Below are 20,361 nucleotides of genomic sequence, written 5' to 3' on the forward strand. Positions count from 1 at the left end.
GAACACGAGGGTATTGTAGTAATTACACAATATTATATGCATTTACCAAAATACCATTACTATTCTATACTAAAATACACTTGCATTTCAGGAAAGTTCCCGAGTTAATTTCAGGAACAATTTTTCTCACTAGTTATAATAGTTCCACTTACTTTAATTTTTATTGACTGTTTAAAATAGCATGTAATGGCCTCATTATCCTTTATACCTCTAAGTCAGACTTGACTGCAAGCCTGCAACGCAAACGTTCTTTTAGGAGTGACATCAGTGCTATTATAATTTATTATCAATTTATAATTATTTATTTAGCAGTACACTTTTTCTAACACATGAAGTAGGGCAACAAAGGTGGGTTCAATGCTCATAACTCACATAATAAATAGGTTGTAAGCAAAAATAATAAATTCATAATTTAAAGAAAGAATTAGTTAATTATAATAATGAAAGAAACATGTAAATTGTAGACTACCAAACCAAAATATTATAATTTGTGTTCAAAATCTTTTGTAACTTTTAACATAAGGTGCTTTTTTTCGAATTTGCAATCAACATTCAGGCATATATGAAGTCAAAAGCAATTCAGAATACATATTTTTTACAACCAATGAATGATCCATAAAATGTCTCAAATTGCTCGAATTGTTTTCCTGCACCAGCCTAAAGTACCCAGACCTTGTAATTTGACTCGATCAAATCAAAGGCATATCCGAAAGCATTAAACTATAGGTCAGGTGTATATTCACTTTGTATCTAGAACCTGACACAGATAGTTTATCGTTGACGCATTTTCGGCTTAACCTCTTTCCATCACATTTATATAAATATCTATTATGTCTAGCAAAACAAAATATGTGATAGTAAGTAGAATACATATACCTTTCCAGAACCAACGGGGAGGGTGTTGTAGTTTAGTCCTTAAACAAATTGAAATTTATTAAGATACTCCACCATCAAGATGCAAAGAATGTATAATATATGACAAACAGATTATCATGAGCATTTTTACGTACACCGCCCATGAGTTTGCTCGAGTTCTTCATTATAGGACAAAATAATTTGAAACAATAATCGAATAAGATGAATTTGGCAAGCCTTAATTGAAGAAACTAAATATGAACTTTGAGTTTGATAACATGTCTTAAAAGAGCATAAAAAATTATACATATTGCTGCATAGTAATATATTGTATCGAAAATTACTGTTTTGAAGCTAAATATAGATGGTCACGGGGGATCCTATGCAGTCTATGTATATAAGCAAGGATCTAAAAATAGAGATTAACTTACACAATCATTGGGATGAAAGAGCAAACAATCATGAGACCAAAATAAGCACAACTAAGCAAACATTCTTGCTAATTTGTAATCAAAAGAGTTCTAAATACAAAAATTGAGGAGATACATATTGAGAATTTCATGGGCAATGACCTTTTTTCTTGACATACAGTTGAAGATGATGATCATAGTCAAGCATAGCAGAAGCATAGCAGAATGATGGCCCTTATTCTCACAATTTGGGAAGAAAAAGCCCAAAATCTCACTGATATTATAAAATGGCCTTTTATATCACTCACAAACGTGATATTTAGTTGGGTTTATAATATATACAGAACGTTAAAGCTAACTCAGCGGTTAGGTGGTACATTTTGGAGCTCTGTCTTTTCTTCTCAAATTGTGATACTAAGGCCCATTCATTAGGCCATGTTGCTTAGCCGATACTGTTGTCAACCTTTTTTAGGATTATAATCCCGAACTATAATACACAAAAATAATCTCATTATTATTATTAACTGTAATCCCTAGAATTAAATTACTCTATCTTTCTTTGTTTATAAATTTTAAGTCCAAGAACTACTACATAATAGTAAAATATGGACAATGGACTTATATTAAAACGTTGATGTTAAAAATTTAAATTTATTAAAGATCAAGAATGAATACAATTAAAATTAATATTATGTATTTGTGGAGAACCAACATGAAATTATGATGAAAGTTGATATAATAAATATTAATCTAAAATTCGTGCCATTTACAGTGTTTTAAATAATTATTATTTTATTTTTGTTATTTTAATATTTTATTAGATATATTTGTTAAAAAATAAGTATGTCTAAATAAGTGTATTATTTATAATATTAAATTTTAAAATATATAAGTTCATAAACTGACCCATTAATAGGTTCATAAAATTCAATAGGCAACCCACTTACATACATCTGGTTTTTCGTTCCCAGAGTGTTTTAAAATTATAGTAATATAAGTGTCATGTTAAAATTTCTAATTTTTACTCAAAAAACCCAAACCAAATAGTATGATATTTGTGTTATGATTATAATATAAATATCATAATTATTATACGATTTTAAAAATTTTATTATTTCATTAAAATATACTATTGAGTCATATAAGAAATAGAATTACTGAGTTCAAATTAATAAAAGAATTGCAATTGAAAAACGGGTAAAATAATATATATAATATTATAAGTCATATAAAAGTAAAAGAAGAATAAAAATTATACATTAAAGTTATAATGAAATTCAAAAAGGAGTTAAACCAAGAATCAATAGAAACCAAAGGAAACGTTAAAGCAAAGGGTGAAATAAATAAAACCATATTTAATATAATCATAAAATATTTAGAAGTATAAAAAAATAAAAATAAAACTAAATTTAATAAAATCATAAATCATGTATAAATAAAAGATAAGTAAAATAAAACTAAAAATGGAGTCATATGACATGTAGAGGAATAAAGGTGTAAACAAAAGTTGTAGTAAAATTAAAAAGACATATGAAAGTTGAATTATAAGATATATAAGTAAATTGGTAAAAACAAAATTAATATAAGATATATTCAAACTCCCACTAATTTCAATGTCTAAATGTCTTAACTCATGCAGCTTACATATTTCTGTAGGAACTGCGTAATGTGTATGCACCGAACCCTGCAAAGTTTGTAGCTTTTTAAGCTTGCCTATACTTGGTGGAATTTCTTTAGGTATTTTAGAATACTTCTCATGACCCATTAAGCCCAAGTACTTTAAGTGAACTAAATCTCCTATTTCTTCTGGTATTAGTGAGTTCAAATTAATAAAAAAATTATAAATTTTATAAAAAATGAGTAGTTAGATGGAATTAATTGCATCTCCTTTGTTAAGAAGTATAATCTTATCCTCTGTTAAATAAACAAAACATCAACAAATAAACCTGAACTTGGTTAAAAAGAAAAGGAAACAAACGTGAATTTTATAGTCCTTACATTACGGTAATTAATCTCATTATAACTGCTATGAGCTATCCTATACTTCTTAGCATCAAACAAAACTACAAAGTTAAGTCATCGAACCCAGGGGCTTACGCGTTCCGCTAGTTGTACAGGAATCTTCTTCAGATTTCGACAATGATATGTTTGAAATTGTTTGAGAGAAGGGAAAGCTCCGTCCCCAACTTCCAATTCTTCCAGATTGATGAATTCTTCCAATATTAAAATTTGAAGACTTGGAAACCCATTCTCACTGCATACCATTTTGTTTCCCCTGTACACATTATCCAACCGAAGAGCGGTGAGATTCGACAAACTTCCCAGAGTGGGCATTGGATCTTCTGTAAACTTACTTTCTCTTAGACTTAAATCCGTGATTGAATCGGGCAGATGACGTAGTTCCGATGGATCTTTTAGAGTACCGAATAAGTCAACGCTCCTGAGACGATTGCAATACGAAAGTGGTTTGAGTGTTGCAATCTTAATAGATCCAAAGTGTATGAATGTTTGGAGACTTGTTAAATTGGATACGGACTCCAGCGTGTAACTGTATGCTTCTTCTCTTCCTCCTTTATCATATATAGAGAGTGTATGGAGGTTGGTGAGATTATCAGTATAAATCTTCATCCATTCTTTATACTCTATAACACCAAGAGTCTGCAACTTTGTTTGGTGGGTACCTATATTCAAACTCCCAGTAACATTAATGGCTAAATGCCTCAACTCATGAAGCTCACATATCTCCCTAGGAACTGTGTAGTCTGTACTCCTCCGACCGTGCAAGGTTTGTAGCTTTTTAAGCCTGCCTATACTTGCTGGAATATCTATAGGTATTGTAGAATACTCCTCATGACCCATTAAGCCCAAGTACTTTAAGTGAACTAAATCTCCTATTTCTTCTGGTATTACCTCTGAATGTACACTTGTCATATCTAGGACTTTAAGATTTTTGAATCTCGCACACACCAACTTCATTTCTTCTAATTCATATTTACCACTTAAATAATTTACCACTGCCAATGAACGCACAAGTAAAGCATCAAATCTACGCTCAACTAGTTTCAAGTACTCACCTATTTCATTGTAAATGACATGACGGGGTTGTCCTTCCAACAAATGAATGTGTTCTGGATGGTGTTTACCTGATTCCAAAACGACCAACAACTTGTGCTCCTTTGCTTTTTTTATGGCAAGATCACGGACAAGATCATGGACCCGGCAACCCTGAACTTGTCCGTTCCATCGCAAATCATTAACCTGAAGCAAATTACGGTTAATCAGCTCATTCAAACAATCTTCAGCCAAATCCTCCATGATTACTCCTTCACCTTCTTCGGCTTCTGATATGAATTCCTCTGCAATCCATAGACGCTTCAACTCGTCCAAATCAATCACATGGTCTTCCGGGTACCTTGCAAGGTAGAGAAAACAGTCTTTCATTTGGGGAGACAAGTCATTATAACTCAAACTCAGTATTTCCCCAATCTGGGGAGACAAGTCATCATCCTTCAAGTGTCTCCATATATGCTCCTTCACCTTTGACCAATATTCATAGCTCATGTTGTGTGATAAGAGACCGCTCAGTACCACGATTGCAAGTGGTAAACCACGACATTTACCAACCATCTCCCTTCCTAATTTCTTCAAATTTTGGATTGTTGGTTCTGCTCTCTTACAGAACAATTCCCAGCTCTCATCTTCTGTTAGAAAACGGAGTTGATGGACAAAACATTTGCCATCTGCCATCTCTGCAACTTTTTTGTTGCGGGTGGTTATGATGATTCTACTACGGTTTTTCTGGTTTGGAAAAGCAATCTTAATCTGGTCCCAAACCTTTATGTCCCATATATCATCAATCAAAACCAAATATCGGCCTTGACTTTGAAGTAACTCTGGCAGGTGCTGCAGCAAATGGTACTCGTCCATGGTTGACAACTTTTGTTCGTACTGAGCTCCCATAAAAGACGTCACTATTCTCTTCAAAACATCTTTTATGTTATATTCGTTGGACACACAAACCTTAGCACGAGTATCAAAATTTCTCAACTCGCTAGAGTTGTACAACTTTGTGGCAAGTGAAGTCTTGCCCAAGCCCCCCATTCCGTGAATTGAAATGACTTTGAGGGCGAGATCCTTGCTATCAAGTTCAGCCTTCAAAATCTTAAAATCATCCTCAAAACCAACCACTTCCACCTGGTTATTAATGGCGGTTATTCTCAACAATGTTCTCTCTTTCTGCTGCTTGTTTGGAGTGGCTAAGATGTTGTCAATACGGTACTCATTTCGCCTATTCTTGATCACTTCAATCCTTCTTTTGAGTGACTCAATCTCCTTGCCAATATCATAAAGCATAACTTCTCTATTGCACACGCAAACACAGCCCCGAACACGATCCAAGATACCTCGTTTCGGAGCTGCATATTCTTCTTGGTGAGCACTGAAATCGCTCAGGATTTTTATCGCATCATTGGCGACATCTCTAACGTCCTCCACCCAGTTGCGGATTTGCTCCTCTTCCAGTCTTGATTCTGCAGATCTTACGGAAGATTGGAGGTAGCGCAATTCATCTTTGAGCCACCTTAAATTATCTTTCACTTCAAGTAGAATGTTAACTTCTTGTGCAATAAATGCACCAAGCTTTTCAATTGCAAGAGATACGATTGCATCAACCATTCTTCTTTAAGAAGCTTTATGATCTGAAGGTAATCGAAGTAACTACAACAAGAACAATACTAATTTATGATTTGTAAGGTCTATTGTGCACAGAATTACAGAAATAAAAGCTTTAATTCATTGGTTTGCCTATGAGATGCTTTCACATCCTGAGTGGTGTCTTTTTGTGGATAATAATTAATAAAAGCATGTGTTTGGTGTCCCTACAAAGAGGCTTTAGCAACCTGTCTAAATAACATGTCTGTCTAACATATTGTTGTTGAATTTAGGTACACCTGAAAGTGATCGTAATCGAATATTAAGTCCATAAAAAGAAGAGAAATCTCAGAGGGACCATAAAAGATATAGAATGTAATTATAATTATTGAAGTCGCCGGAGACTTGTCACAAAACAGAGCATGTGTATAAAACAGAGCATGTGTATGGTGTCCCTATAAAACAGAGCACTGTCCTTTCAATTATTGCAGTTTCTACACCTAATCGCTACAATGCAATTCTTCTCAAGTGCATAGTAAGTCTCCAGGGAAATCTACCCTATTGAGTTATTAGTCAAGCAGATGAAAGGGATGAAATTCAGGTACTTGACAGCAGCGTTTGTTGAAATTAAGGATTCAGAGCCCAACTTCTTCGGGGCACCATTTACTTAAGTGATTATGTCACTAGTCACCGGTCCAAATTAAAAAAAATGTCATTTTCACTAGACTTTTCGAATTTGATATTTGAGTGCACCTCCTGCAAAGCTAACGAGGTTGTTTCGGCTTGATTGGATGATCTTGAATTGCCATGAGATGATATCTTCATCGGACTGAGGATGGAAGTAGGTAGGATGTGGGATTCCAATGTCATTAACATGCCAAGGTTGCCTTTCAATCAATAACTTTATTGGGTTTTGCATTTCTTCAAGATTCAAAAATGTACTTCCCCATGGAGAATCATCCCTTCTCCGAAAACTTTACCCAAAACAAAGACATGATCTTTGCCTGAGTTTAAAGGGTTTCTGCAGTTTAAGCCATTCTACCAGTTCCAACGCCAGGTGTCCTTAACATAAGATAGTAGATATTTAAGGCACAAAAAGAAACATTTTTATCGACAGTTGAGTTAAAATTCGAACTACTTCATCTTATATCCTTCATTACATCATATATACATTTTCGGACGGTAATTTATGCTATATACATTATTTAAATTTTGCAACGAGATCATTTCGTTGTACATTATCAGCCTATATATGTTCGTAAATCCTAAACAAGAATTATAAAATTTAAACTTTTTTGCAAACTCCCGTTAATATCTAAAACAATGAATAAATGAAAAATCAATAAACGAAAAATAGAGAAACTCGTAAAAAAAAACCTAAAGAAAAATTTATCAAAGTCCAGAGGCTAATAGGAAACAAGTGAACAAAGAATATCATATCAACAATAATAACAACAAACTCAAGATTACATTAATTCGAAATGCACATAAACACAAATTCGAAAATTTAATCCGTAACCAGATAAAACACACGGGCGAGCACAGACTTGCAAGTATTAAAACATGCAAACAGAGCAGGGGTGCAGTAAAAGAAACAACCTTGACAACGAAATCATGAGCAGAATAGGTTTGGCAACTGGCCATCCTATAATCTGATCACAACCCAAACAAACAAAACCACAAATCAGTTAATGCACAATAATTAAGGCCTGATTAAGATGAGGAATAATTAAAGCACCTGATCAAGAAAAGGAATGTAAATGGAGCAGCTTAATGTCCAATGACATTTATTGGACAATAAAAAACTGGGTGAATTTTTTATGAAAAATATGAATTTTATTTATGTGAAAAAAATACAAATTTCTACTTTTTGTAAAAAAAAATACTAGTTAAAACTAATTGTAATGCCTATAACCAAATACAAATACAAATTTCTTAGTGTTACACAAATTTTAATTTCACTAATTTTTTTGGTACCACCAACTTTTGATTTCACTTATTCATTCATACTAGTAGATAACCAGTGTCAAGTACATAACCCGTGCGAAGTATGGGCCGAGATCAAAATATCAATATTAAATAATGATTATAAAAATTTATTTTAATTTTACATTAAAATATGTAATAAATAAAATTGTACAATTATTGCAATTTTTCTTTTTTAAATTATTTGTAATTTTCATTAACTTAAATCTTATTAGAACAACAAACTCAACATTATTATGAATCTGTTGTTCAAAAAGACATAACTAATATTTTACACAGAAACTTTATTCACAACACACGATTGATGGATAATTTAACAAAAAATTAAATCAACATTACTAAGTAAATTCATATTAAATTTATTATTGTTAGCTGTATTTGTATTTTTATATAGTTTGTGATTGCATAATTTTTTCTAATAAATTGTACATTATGTATGTATAAATATACACACTACGCCATAAATGACCTTATACAACATAATTATGTGATGTTATGATAGATAATGTTGATGTATCATTATGATAATCTACCATATTACAACATATTTTAATTACGTTAGCATAGGTCTCGTAAAGTGTTGTCAATCCATTCATAAATTAAAATATTCAATTTTTTATTAAAAAATAAATAAAAATATGCTGACGTGTCACATGTGGGTCCCACATGGGGGTTCCCCACTGCTGACTTATCACTAATGTGTCCCATGATGTGGGGCCCACTCCGCTGACGTGGCAGGTGTGGTCCCCCATGTGGGCCCACTCTGCGGGCATGGCAGATGGAGGTCCCCCATGTGGGCCCCACTCTGCTGACGTGGCAGGTGTGGTCCCCCATGTGGGCCCCACTCTTCGCATTTAGTGCTAAAATAGAACTATGTAGGTATGAATTTAGAATTTACAATATATATACGATTCCATTTATATAAAAATAATATAAATATATGGTATATAAGAATCAAAAAACAGGTAAAATATTACATAGAAAATTGTAAGTCATATATGAATAAAAAAAGAATAAAAATGGAGCAAATTTATGGACTTATTTATTTTAAAATATAACTAAAAAAAGATTCAAACCTATTAAAATAATAAAAAATCATGGCTTATAAAAAATTAAAAAAATGAGTAAAAATAAAACATATAGAATTATAAATCATATAGGATTAAAAAAATGATAAAAATAATACACTTAGAGTTATAACATGAATCATAAAAGGTGAAATTAAAAGGTGGTGATACTAAAAAATAAGTGAAACTAAGTATCACTTAAAAATTAGTTTCGTTTATTAATAAAGAAAAATGGGTAAAAATAAAACATATAGAATTATAAGTCATATAGGATAAAAATCATCAATTATAAAAGATGAAATCAAAAGGTGGAAGAACAAAAAAATAAATGAAATTTTTTTATATTGGGGGACGGGCACTCGGCAGACAACTCTTATTAAATGTAGTTTCATGATTCTTTTTTTAAATTTTTTTCTTCTAAATAAAAATATAATGTTCAAACTTTTATAAAAAAATAAAATTTTAAAAATAAATTACAAAAATATATTTTATAGTTGCCTTAAAATGCGTGCAAGCATGTGAATAAAAATGTAAAGAAATGGAGGGACTGAGGTAGTAATTTTTAAGATTATATTTAACGGTTCTCATCAATTTGATCTGATCGAATGACCAAGAACCAAAAATCAACAACTAAATTTTTAATATTTTGTCTTTAATATAATAATGTAGATAGTTCCTTGAAGTCCAACAAAATGCTTTAAGAAAAAGTTGTTTCCATTAAATTTTAATTTAAATGTCGAATGCTTCTTTTAATAATCTTTAAAATTAGTATTTGTCCGGATTAAGTTCCTTAAGCTATTTTAGTGCACTCCCATGTCACCAGTTTGATTTCCCTTTCTTCTTCTTCTTCTTCTTGTTATCATTATTTTTGTTGATCGATTCAAATAAAAGTAAAAAATTGAGTGAATTTTCTACCGAAAAATATGATTTTTTATTTATTCAAGAAAATACAAATTTCTAATTTTCTTTAGAAATACAATTTTGCAACTAATTGTAATGGTCGTAAATACAAATACAACCTCAAATACTTTCACAAAAATGTAAAAATAAATTGATTTTGACTGCCAACCGCATTTTTACCAATATTTTTTAAACAAACAGCAAAATTGTAAATAACCAGACTTAATGAAGGAATCAAATTTAAGCAAATAAAAGTTATGTGATGAAAATTAAAATTTCTCTGTCCCAAATTACAAGTACCTTTGACTTTTTATACGTATTTTAAAATATATAAAAGTTATAATTCCGCACACTTTTTTTTAGTTTTTCTTTTTTTGAATTAAAATTTAATATATATATATATATATACTTTTGTTCAGAATTTTTTTTTGAATTTTATTCACCTTAAAATATGCCTTAAAAAATTAAAAATAATTTTGTGACGTATTCAGTGAAGTTGATATAACTATTCTAGAATAATCATATGAAAGCTAGCCACTTTATTCGAATTTAATCATTCTTTTAAATTCAATAATTTCTCATCTTTATATATGCTCGTCCACATCTTTTGTATCTGCGTCATTGCTAACATAACGGTAAATGCCTATATATAGGCTTTGAGCTCCTCTTCTCTTCTCAACAACTTATACAAAATATTAACTTCATTTGCAAAAAACACAAAAAAAAAACTATTTTTATATTTTTGAGGTTTCAAGATTTTTTAAATGGCCAGTGAATTAAGCAGTGTGCAATCCATCCATGACTTCACTGTCAAGGTTCTTTCATTTCTTTCTTTGGATATAAATTTTTCCGTCATAAATAGACCATTTACAATGTAGTGTAGGTTGAATGAATGCATTAAAAATGTTTGACTGATGATTGCAGGATGGCAAGGGGAATGATGTAGAGCTAAGCAAGTACAAGGGTAAAGTTTTGTTGATTGTCAATGTTGCATCTCAATGGTATGTTATTGATTTATCAATGATGTCGATGTTCTATGTAAAATAGGTCACATGTTTGATTTCCGTTCCACCTCCTAATATCCTGAGGATTTAGCAATATGTGCATTTGTTAAAGAACTGTATTGGATTATGACTTGTTTGCTTTGATGTGCAGTGGCCTTACCACTTCAAACTATACAGAGTTGGCAGAGTTGTACCAGAAGTACAAGGATCAAGGTTGGTTTCACTGTCATGAATCTATGATCAAGCTTGAGTTAGCTGAAGCTGTTGTTGAATCCTTGCATTTGTTTCGTGTTTTTCGTGATTAACAATCTGGTGAGTGACTTTACAGGACTAGAGATTCTTGCATTTCCATGCAACCAGTTTAATGGACAGGAGCCTGGGACTAATGAAGAAATTGAAAACTTTGTCTGCACTCGTTTCAAAGCTGAATATCCTATCTTCAGTAAGGTAAGGATGTTAGTACACGTTTTGATCTTGAACTGCAGTATGCTAGACCTGTTTTGTCTGAGAAACTTATGTGGTTTTTCGATTATTTAGGTTGATGTGAATGGATCAGATGCTGCTCCGTTATACAAGTACCTCAAGTCTGTCAAAGGAGATGAAATTGAATGGAATTTTGCCAAGTTTTTAGTCGATAAAGATGGCAAACTTGTTGAACGTTATGCTCCCACAACCACTCCGCTTACCTTTGAGGTAACAATTACTTGCATTTCATTACTCAAGTTAATTATATTGTGGCTAACATATGATCATTTCGACTTCTGCAGAATGATATCAAGAAAGTTTTAGGAGTCGCTTGATAACCGGGATTGAGGCCTGAGTTTTAATGGTTGACTAGTACCTACCTCGTCTGCAACATGTATGGAGAAAAAAGCGTGTGATTGTGAAGATTTTAAAGCAAATATAGTTATGTTGTGAGTTTTATGAGTGTTTGCTCTGTGGAGCAAGGGAAATGTTCAGTGTAATGTGTGAATTCTATGAGCCTATGGCGAGTTTCGTGATATGTTTGCTGTAATGATGAATAACACAGCGATAAATTTTGTTAATTGATGTACTCATGTTAGTAAAGAATTACAAAAACTGCAGAATTTTCTGGTCTAATCAGGTAATTATGAAATTATCATCAAGCAATTCATAACATGTACATTTGAAATTTGAACTATTTAACACCATGACATTATACACTTTACTCCAGTCTGGTTACCTTCTCAAGGAGATTATTCATTGTTATAGAGAAGGCATCTTGAAACTGTTCAAAATCTGAACTTGAATCTCCATAAATCAATCCAGGAAACAATTCATACACTATATACCTCCTCATGTCATCCCTGGCCTTCTTAGGTATCTTCATTAGCCAATCTACCACATTCACCTTCGACTTTCTCACCTCTTCTTGATCTATAAACATTGAATACTTATCGTGATCCTCAGGCAAATGCCATGAATATTGATAGTAAGCTGTGAAGGGATCAAAAAACACAGGAATGCAACTTGATATAAGAGAATCAAAGACAGATTTTCTAGTTGGACTATCACCAGGAGGTTGTAAACAAAATTCAGATTCCAAGAATAGTTCGATGATGGATTCAGGCTGATCACAACCTCCTGAACTACAATTCTGAAACTTGCATGTTCCAGTATTTGCTAAAGTGCATTGGTTAATCAGCACTGATCTTATACTGTCTGGAGAATCTGGTCTTGCACCTCCTGCAAAGCTAACGAGGTTGTTTCGGCTTGATTGGATGAACTTGAATTGCCATGAGAAGATAACTTCATCGGAGTGAGGATGGAAGTAGGTAGGATGTGGGATTCCAATGTCATTAACATGCCAAGGTTGCCTTTCAATCAGTAGCTTTATCGGGTTTTGCATTTCTTCAAGATTCAAAAATGTACTTCCCCATGGAGAATCATCCTTTCTCCGAAAATCCCATGAAACTTTTCCCAAAACAAAGACAGGATCTTTGCCTGAGTTTAAAGCCCATGGTTTCTGCATTTTAAGCCATTCTACCAGTTCCAATGCCAAAGCGTCCTTAACATCAGGAGAGGCATTCTTGAAAGGCCATCTCAAGATGTCTAAGCCACCATAGAATGGAACATAGAATAGCTTGGCTTCATTTTCATTATAAACTCTAAAAGGATGCTTCATAACCCTGGAATGAAAAATTGGTTCCAGAGAATACTGATGAGTGTTCTACCAGGCTTTTCCAAGTTTCGGTATTGGCTCTCCCAGTGCCTCATTCCTGAAAAATTGACAGAAATCCAACCAAGGAGACATATCACTACACTGAGCTACCAAATCCTTGTTAAACTTTGGTGGCAAATCATACACATAAACCCATCTGCCATCACATGTTGTGAGGCTACTTGAATTTGATATCCATGATCGATGCACTTGCAGATGCTCTTCCACCACCTTCACTGCAGATTCAAACTCTGAAAGCATATTGTTATTGTTATGAACAATGTTGCTAACAATAAGGTTTTCGTTGTTCTCTTGAACATCAGAACCAGGAAGATCTTGTGTGACAAGAGCCTTGTAGTCATTGATGTCAACAGGACCATTCTCTCGTATGCCCACTTTGAGTTTATGATCATCAATATTGTTCTCTTGAACAACATAACTGGCAATCTCTTGCGTAACAAGAGTTGCGTTGTTCTTGATATCAACACTAGGAACACTTTCTCGTATGCTAACTTCAAGTTTATGATCATCAACAGAACTAGCATTAATAAGTGGAAGAGGGACATCAAAATTGGGTTGTGCACAAGCAGAAAGGCAATACAGATTTTTGAGCTTTCTCGAGGATACACATACGTGGAGAATGTGACCAGAGATGATGGTAGTGGTAGAAGACCAGAGGAAAACAAGAACCAAAAGAAGAAGTTCCTTCAAGCTAATTTGCTCTGTTTTTAGGGAAGATATTCAACACAAGAAGAGTGTCTTGAACATGAAGGCACGTCTTAGGAGGACTAAAATTGTCCCAAAAGTAGGCTGCACTTTGGCTTGTTAATTGCATTGAGACTCGTTTAATATGCATAATTATGGATTTAAACCATAAGCTTGCATGGCTAATTATAATATTATAATGATGCATACAATGTAGGATCTTGTTTAACATGTTGACTTCTCTATTAGAGAATGATTGTTTAATGTACAGCTTATGTATAATCATTATTTGATATTATGATGCCAAGAAACACCTCTGGCAGCATCTGTTGTTCATGACAGGCATCTAGTTACTAAGTAGCTCAATATTTTCTTCAAAATGATGCAAGAACCAATTGGCATTCCAGCTTGTTTCTGCTGCTTATTGAACTAAAACTGCGGATCAATGTTGTTCAATCACTGCAGTAAAAAAGTGTGCAAGGACAAATTTCTGGAGCATGCACAAATTTCCTTTTCTAATCTTAGCCGGATATGTTATGTATAAGGTTACTTTTCTTACTTTTACAATTTAAAAATCATTACATTAATAAATATATCTGGAGCAAAATTTTATTTATTTATCGAAATTATTAGTTAGCAGAACTTATAAATAGTTGCATTCAGGTACTGTACAAAAAAAATATTTATGAGGATGTTCTAGCCAGTTATTTTCTCTGAAAATAACTCAGAATTATTTTTAGTTGCACAACAGAATTATTATTGTTCTGTACCTGGATAATGGATACTGGCCAACCAGAATTGACAATGTAAAGTGATCCCATTTGTTAAGAAGAGTTTATGTGAAGAAGATGAAGCTGCAAATCAATAACCGCCTTTCTCAACCTTGCTGTGCTATTATAATCTTCTGCAAGTAGGTATAAACACACTTTTAAATATCTTGGTTTGTGTTTATTTGTGTTTACATGTATCTAATCTAATGTGTGTTTCTTCAATTTTCTTAATTAGGCTTCATGGGATTGAATTTGAGGAGATTAATGTTTATATTGCCAAGGGTCAGCAGTTCACTCCTGAATATTCTCAAAAAAAATATTTGGACACTTAAAGTAACTATTGCCCCGACTCCTAGTTACCCGATGTCATATCCTTAATGAGCCTTTTGAGCGAGGAAACTTGCTACCACCTGAGCATGATATACATGCTATTCTCTAATCTTTAAGTCATAAGGTTTTGGGTGAGCTAGCAAGTTGCCATGTATAATATAACATATCTAGTGTATTTAAGTGTTTCTGTAACTTGATATTGCAGTTTTTAGGTATAGCTCTAGATCAGAGAACCCCAAGTATTTGCAGAGTTAGCATTATCTTACAACACAAATACTGATATAATTCACGTCTTTAGTCAGTTTATATTTAACGTAATTGCTTGCAGACTCGTAGAGTGTGTTTTGGTGCCTGTTTGTGTTATATTACTGCTAAACACTGGTATAATCAGAAAGTTGATGTTATCATCTTCCAAAATACTGCTTTCAGTAATAAATTCAATGGGAAAATTGCCAACAATTGTTCATGGAAGTTACAAGCTCTTTGAGAGGTACCGTAACTAACTTGCCCTTGCTAATGGACTTTTACCTTTTTATATATTTCTTATTAACTCAACTTTTCACAATTAATTTGTTTCATTGCCTTGTAAATTGAGGTTTTTTTGTTCTTCTTATAAAAATGCATCATTCAATATGAAAGTTATTACTTTGGTTCTCCAACTAATAGAAAATCTTAATTCTCAGACCTGACTCCTGAGCATGTTAGATTCTTTTCTTACCAAGTTTTAGTTTAGTTGCATCTTGAAGTCATTAAACTTGAAGAACAAAACCGAACTTTTATAATGTGCAGTCATGCAATTCACTAAAAGAAAAACGGCTAAATATGACCGAAATTTTTCAGTCATATTTAATTAAAATTGACCGCTAGTGATCATATTTAGTTAAATATGACCGAATCATGTCGGTCTTTTTTAGGCTGGTCAAATTTAGCAAAATCGGTCAAATTGGTCAAATTTAATTAAATTTGACCGACTAAATGTGACCGCTCAAATTTGACCAATTAAATTTGACCGCCTAAAATTGACCCACAGTAGTCAATTATATTTTTTCACTGCTAACATCAAAATTTTAAAAAATTTGAATTTCCCGCTTTTTATACATAAACATGACCAACAGCGGTCAAAATTACAAATTTGACCAAATGGCTCTGAGTCAATTTTATAAATTGATTAATTGATTATCGAGTCACATTTATAAATATGACACCATTTTTGGTTGGTCATATTTATAAATATGACGTCCAGTAGTCAAAATTAATCGGTGAATTATTAAATATGACATTTTTGTTTTCTGGTCAAATTTATAAAATCGAGTGATTTTACTCAAATTTAACAAGCAAAATACCAAATATAATTAATTTGTCAAATATATAAGAGGATACAAAATATACATATATAGAAGAAGAGGATACAAAATTCTGTTATATTTACATGTCTCTGCTTATAGTTAGATACCAGGGGAACCACAATCATTCTACATACTTTTATATCAGACAGTTTACAAAAATAACTACACAAATTATGGCTTTATGGCTAAACAAGAATGTTTCAACAATTAAAACATAAAAACAGCACTAAAGCATAGCTTACAATAGCCATCAAGTTGCCAAGTGTAAACAGCAAAGTAAATTTGATGGGATAGGCAAACACAATCAGTCACTGCAAAAAAGACATCAAATGTAAAAATTAGATTATAGTGAACAGTCCAGAGAAGGCACATATAGATATAGCACATAGCACATTGATGTAAACAATATGTGTGAAGACAATCTGTGATTAATACAAATAATCAAACAAGTGTGTGCGTAAGTAAACGAAATCAAACGAAGGAAGAAAAGATATAAACAGAAGAGAGATCCTCGAGTCCAGTTGAAACTGTCTCCTTAAAGCTATTTCGCCTCACACCGTATGTGCGAGTCGATAGCCTCCCAGGATAAAACGAGGTAGCGGCGGCGTTACGGATAACGAGCACCTTCAGCGAGCTTGAACGGGCACGAAACTATCACCGAGAGAGAGAGATTTGTGTTTAGAGGCGAATATGTTTTTGGTGTGTCTAACCCTAACGCCTTAGAGGTGTTTATATAGGTGTAGATAGACTTGTGCGCTACTCTTTTGCATAATTAAATATCATTAATTATGGAATCGGTGTAATACTTGCAAACTACTCTATTCCATAAATAATCTGAAACAGAATCAGATTATATATATCAAGACATACACCATATCAATTAATCTGAAACAAAATCAAATTAATTTATGCCATAATATTTGAGCCAAATTCTAATGGAAAATAATAATTTCCATTATTAAGAGAATATCATCATATCTCACACATCTTTTAGTCATAATGCTCAAAAATATGACTTACCAATATGGGACTTATACCCATATTTTCCAACAATCCCCCACATGGGTGAGATTGGTGATCTTAGTAGCACACACCAGACAGACAGACAGACAGACACGGAGTTTGACTTGGTGATAGTTTCTTCGATCAGATATAGCATACGATAGGTAGAGAATGCTCCTTGAACCTTCGCTCGAGTAAGCATACCGACTTTACTGGTAGACAGTAGACGTACTTGTCCTTGAACTGTTCGACCGTTTATGTAAACGATAATATACTTATCACTATATCGTTTCTGACTCGTTCAGCTCTCATGAGTATGTCCATTTTGGCCATGGAACATCGTCCTGGTTCTGCAGAAGTTTCTAAAGAATTGTGCCTCGCAATTCTCCTTTGAAGCGGCCCCACTTCTCTCCCACATAGGTGATCTTTATCTTATAGAGTAACCCGCGTTTACTCAACTGAATTCTATGCGTTCACTCATGAGCTCCATGTATTCATCAAAGATCATTAAAGGCTCAAAGCTTAACCTCGTACCTTACGGGTCTCACTGTTTCCTCATCATAGGAACAGGCCAGGGGTTACCCCCACAGTGATTTGGTCATCATGATTTAGTTGTCCCATTGAACCAAGTTCTTGGGATCTCCAGTCAGCAATGGTTGGGTGTCCACCATGATGCCGTTAAGCAATAGGCTTAAGGCCCATCCCTCTCGATGATTTCTCAACCACTTCTCTTGATAACCCTTTGGTTAGTGGATCCGCGATATTATCCTTTGACGGTATATAGTCAATAGTGATAATTCCGGTTGAGATCAATTGTCTAATAGAACTGTGTCGTCGTCGTATATGACGAGACTTTCCATTATACATCGTGCTCTGTGCTCTGCCAATAGCGGATTGACTATCACAGTGAATCCCTATTGCAGTTACAGGCTTTGGCCATCTTGGAATATCCTCCAGAAACTGACGTAGATATTCAGCCTCTTCGGCGCATTTATCTAGTGCCACAAACTCAGCTTCCATCGTGGAATGAGTTATCACCGTTTGTTTTGAGGATTTCCATGATATTGCCGCTCCAGCTAATGTAAACACATAGCCACTCGTAGACTTAAGTGCTTTCTTGCTAGATATCCAATTTGCGTCAGTATATCCTTCTAATACTGCTGGGTATCTGCCATAGTGCAGTCCATAGTCTCGAGTTCCCCTCAAGTACCTTAGTACCCTTATAATCGCTTTCCAGTGATCAGCTCCCGGATTACTCGTAAACCTACTCAACTTGCTAATTGAGTATGCAATGTCTGGTCTTGTACAACTCATGAGGTACATCAGACTACCAATTATCCTCGAGTATTCCAATTGGGAAACAACTACACCTTTGTTCTTGGATAGGTGCAAAGTCATATCCACAGGTGTCCTAACTTTCTCAAAGTCATCCTTAAGAAACTTCTCAAGGATCTTGTCAACATAATGTGGTTGACTTAATGCGAGACCCTCTGATGTTCTAGAAATTTGAATTCCCAGAATTACATTTGCTAGTCCCATATCTTTCATGTCGAACCTTTTTCAACATGTCCTTTCACTACACCAGAAACTGAATCAGACAACACCTGTTACACAATGGTGGCCAAAAAAACTGTTGTCACAAAAAATTAGACAACGGTTAATTAGTAGTTGACCAAAAAGCCTTCTATCATTCTGTTTCACACAATGGTGATTCAACTTATTCAAAAATGTTGTCTAAATGGTGCCCATGTGCTCCAATGAGACAATGGTTGTATTCATCCTCATTGTGTGACTTCTATTGGTACAAGTGTTGTTTAGGTCACAATAAACCGGTGTGCTTTCTATTGTTTTACACAATGGGTTTTAAGGACTGTTGTGCAACTTAGACAATGGTTTTCCGGTACCAATGTGTTATTTATTTGAGACAATGGTGCCGAAAAACCAATGTTAGAAACAAAGCATAACAGACAATAGTTTATCACCTCTGTTGAGTAAAAGAGTTTCAGACAATGGTGTCTTACTCGTTGTCTGAATAACCTGCATTAGAAAATATGTTACAACAACTTTCATGAAAAATCGGTGTCTAATTTTCAGAGGGTTTGAATTATTTTTACTGTAAATTTTATTTATATAAAATTAAAAAAAAGTCACATTTTCTTTATCGTTGGATTATGAATAGACTATTCTGAGCCGTTGATATACAAAAAATTAAAATTTTCGTTTCCCCCTGTATTTTATTTAGATTCCCGCCTGAATTTTTAAAAAAAAATTGAATTTTTTTTAAGGTGATTTAGGTTTGGAATAATGATTTTCTAAAATATAAGACAATAGTTTTAAAATTAAACCATTGTACGAAAGTGTACAAACAAGCCTTTTTTTAGGAAACCATTGTGTCATGACATCAACCTTTTTGACAAAATATATGGCAACGGGTTGGGCGAAAATCCATTGTAAGAACCTATACAAACAAGTCTTTTTCGTTAAAGCCATTGTCTATTGACATCAAATTTCTTGACAATCCCAAAGACTTGAATGAGACTTGAATCGTTACCGTACGCTTTCAAAATGTGCTACAAGAGAAGTGATTGGCATGTAAAAACTCATATTATCAAACACATGTTTAAATATCACTAAGATTATACGAAATAAATAACTTATATTTTTTCGTTATAATATATTGTATTGTAATCATATACGTACGTAGATCCCGTCATTACTTTCGAAATATAGTCGATAACTATACATATGAAAGATTCGGGACTTGTTAAGTTTACGATATTACATAAAGACACCATATGAGTAAAGAAAAGTGAAACGAGCCATTTAATGTCGATCCAGTTGAATATTTCAGTTTTTCTTAATTTAATTCGATACAGGGGTTTAAAATTTGGAAGAATGATTTTCTAAAATATAAGACAACAGTTTTCAAATTAAACCATTGTACGAAAGTGTACAAACAAGCCTTTTTTGGGAAACCATTGTGTCATGACATCAACCTTTTCGACAAAATATAGCACAACGGTTTGGGCGAAAATCCATTGTAAGAACCTGTACAAACAAGTCTTTTTCGTTCAAACCATTGTCTATTGACATCAAATTTCTTGACAATCCCAAAGACTTGAATGGGACTTGAATCGATACCGTACGCTTTCAA

The 20,361-nt window shown here is 33.3% G+C and overlaps 3 protein-coding genes, 2 long non-coding RNA genes and 1 pseudogene across 5 annotated transcripts in view; 2 read left to right on the plus strand and 4 right to left on the minus strand.

Moving 5' to 3' along the window:
- LOC141671305 (uncharacterized) overlaps positions 1–20,361 on the plus strand; it is a 328,936-nt gene that overhangs the window by 224,343 nt on the left and 84,232 nt on the right. The gene's annotated exons all lie outside the window — the stretch shown is intronic.
- LOC141671511 (uncharacterized) overlaps positions 1–20,361 on the minus strand; it is a 73,589-nt gene that overhangs the window by 25,178 nt on the left and 28,050 nt on the right. The gene's annotated exons all lie outside the window — the stretch shown is intronic.
- LOC141671294 (disease resistance protein RPP13-like) lies at positions 3,201–6,137 on the minus strand. Its single transcript, XM_074477487.1, has one exon. The coding sequence runs from the start codon at positions 5,937–5,939 to the stop codon at positions 3,342–3,344; it is 2,598 nt and encodes an 865-aa protein (XP_074333588.1). The 5' UTR covers positions 5,940–6,137; the 3' UTR covers positions 3,201–3,341.
- Positions 6,846–7,720, minus strand: LOC141671307 (uncharacterized). The gene is made up of 3 exons (XR_012555043.1): positions 7,654–7,720; positions 7,515–7,567; positions 6,846–6,977 (listed from the first exon to the last, which is right to left on the minus strand). It is a non-coding gene; the product is annotated as an uncharacterized LOC141671307 (long non-coding RNA).
- LOC141671298 (putative phospholipid hydroperoxide glutathione peroxidase) lies at positions 10,573–11,795 on the plus strand. The gene is made up of 6 exons (XM_074477489.1): positions 10,573–10,683; positions 10,793–10,869; positions 11,024–11,085; positions 11,201–11,319; positions 11,410–11,565; positions 11,640–11,795. The coding sequence occupies exons 1-6, from the start codon at positions 10,633–10,635 to the stop codon at positions 11,670–11,672; spliced, it is 498 nt and encodes a 165-aa protein (XP_074333590.1). The 5' UTR covers positions 10,573–10,632; the 3' UTR covers positions 11,673–11,795.
- Positions 11,852–14,580, minus strand: LOC141671512 (xyloglucan-specific galacturonosyltransferase 1-like; annotated as a pseudogene).

The sequence above is a fragment of the Apium graveolens genome, chromosome 7, assembly GCF_009905375.1.
Source record: "Apium graveolens cultivar Ventura chromosome 7, ASM990537v1, whole genome shotgun sequence".
In the NCBI taxonomy this organism is placed as follows: Eukaryota; Viridiplantae; Streptophyta; class Magnoliopsida; order Apiales; family Apiaceae; genus Apium; species Apium graveolens.

Bases quoted from the DNA above. Each gene is read 5' to 3' on its own strand.
- LOC141671294 (XM_074477487.1), bottom strand. From the start codon at position 5,939: ATGGTTGATGCAATCGTATCTCTTGCAATTGAAAAGCTTGGTGCATTT.
- LOC141671298 (XM_074477489.1), top strand. From the start codon at position 10,633: ATGGCCAGTGAATTAAGCAGTGTGCAATCCATCCATGACTTCACTGTC. The intron at 10,684-10,792 runs GTTCTTTCATTT...TGATGATTGCAG, and splicing joins TCCATGACTTCACTGTCAAG to GATGGCAAGGGGAATGATGT. The intron at 11,320-11,409 runs GTAAGGATGTTA...TCGATTATTTAG, and splicing joins AATATCCTATCTTCAGTAAG to GTTGATGTGAATGGATCAGA.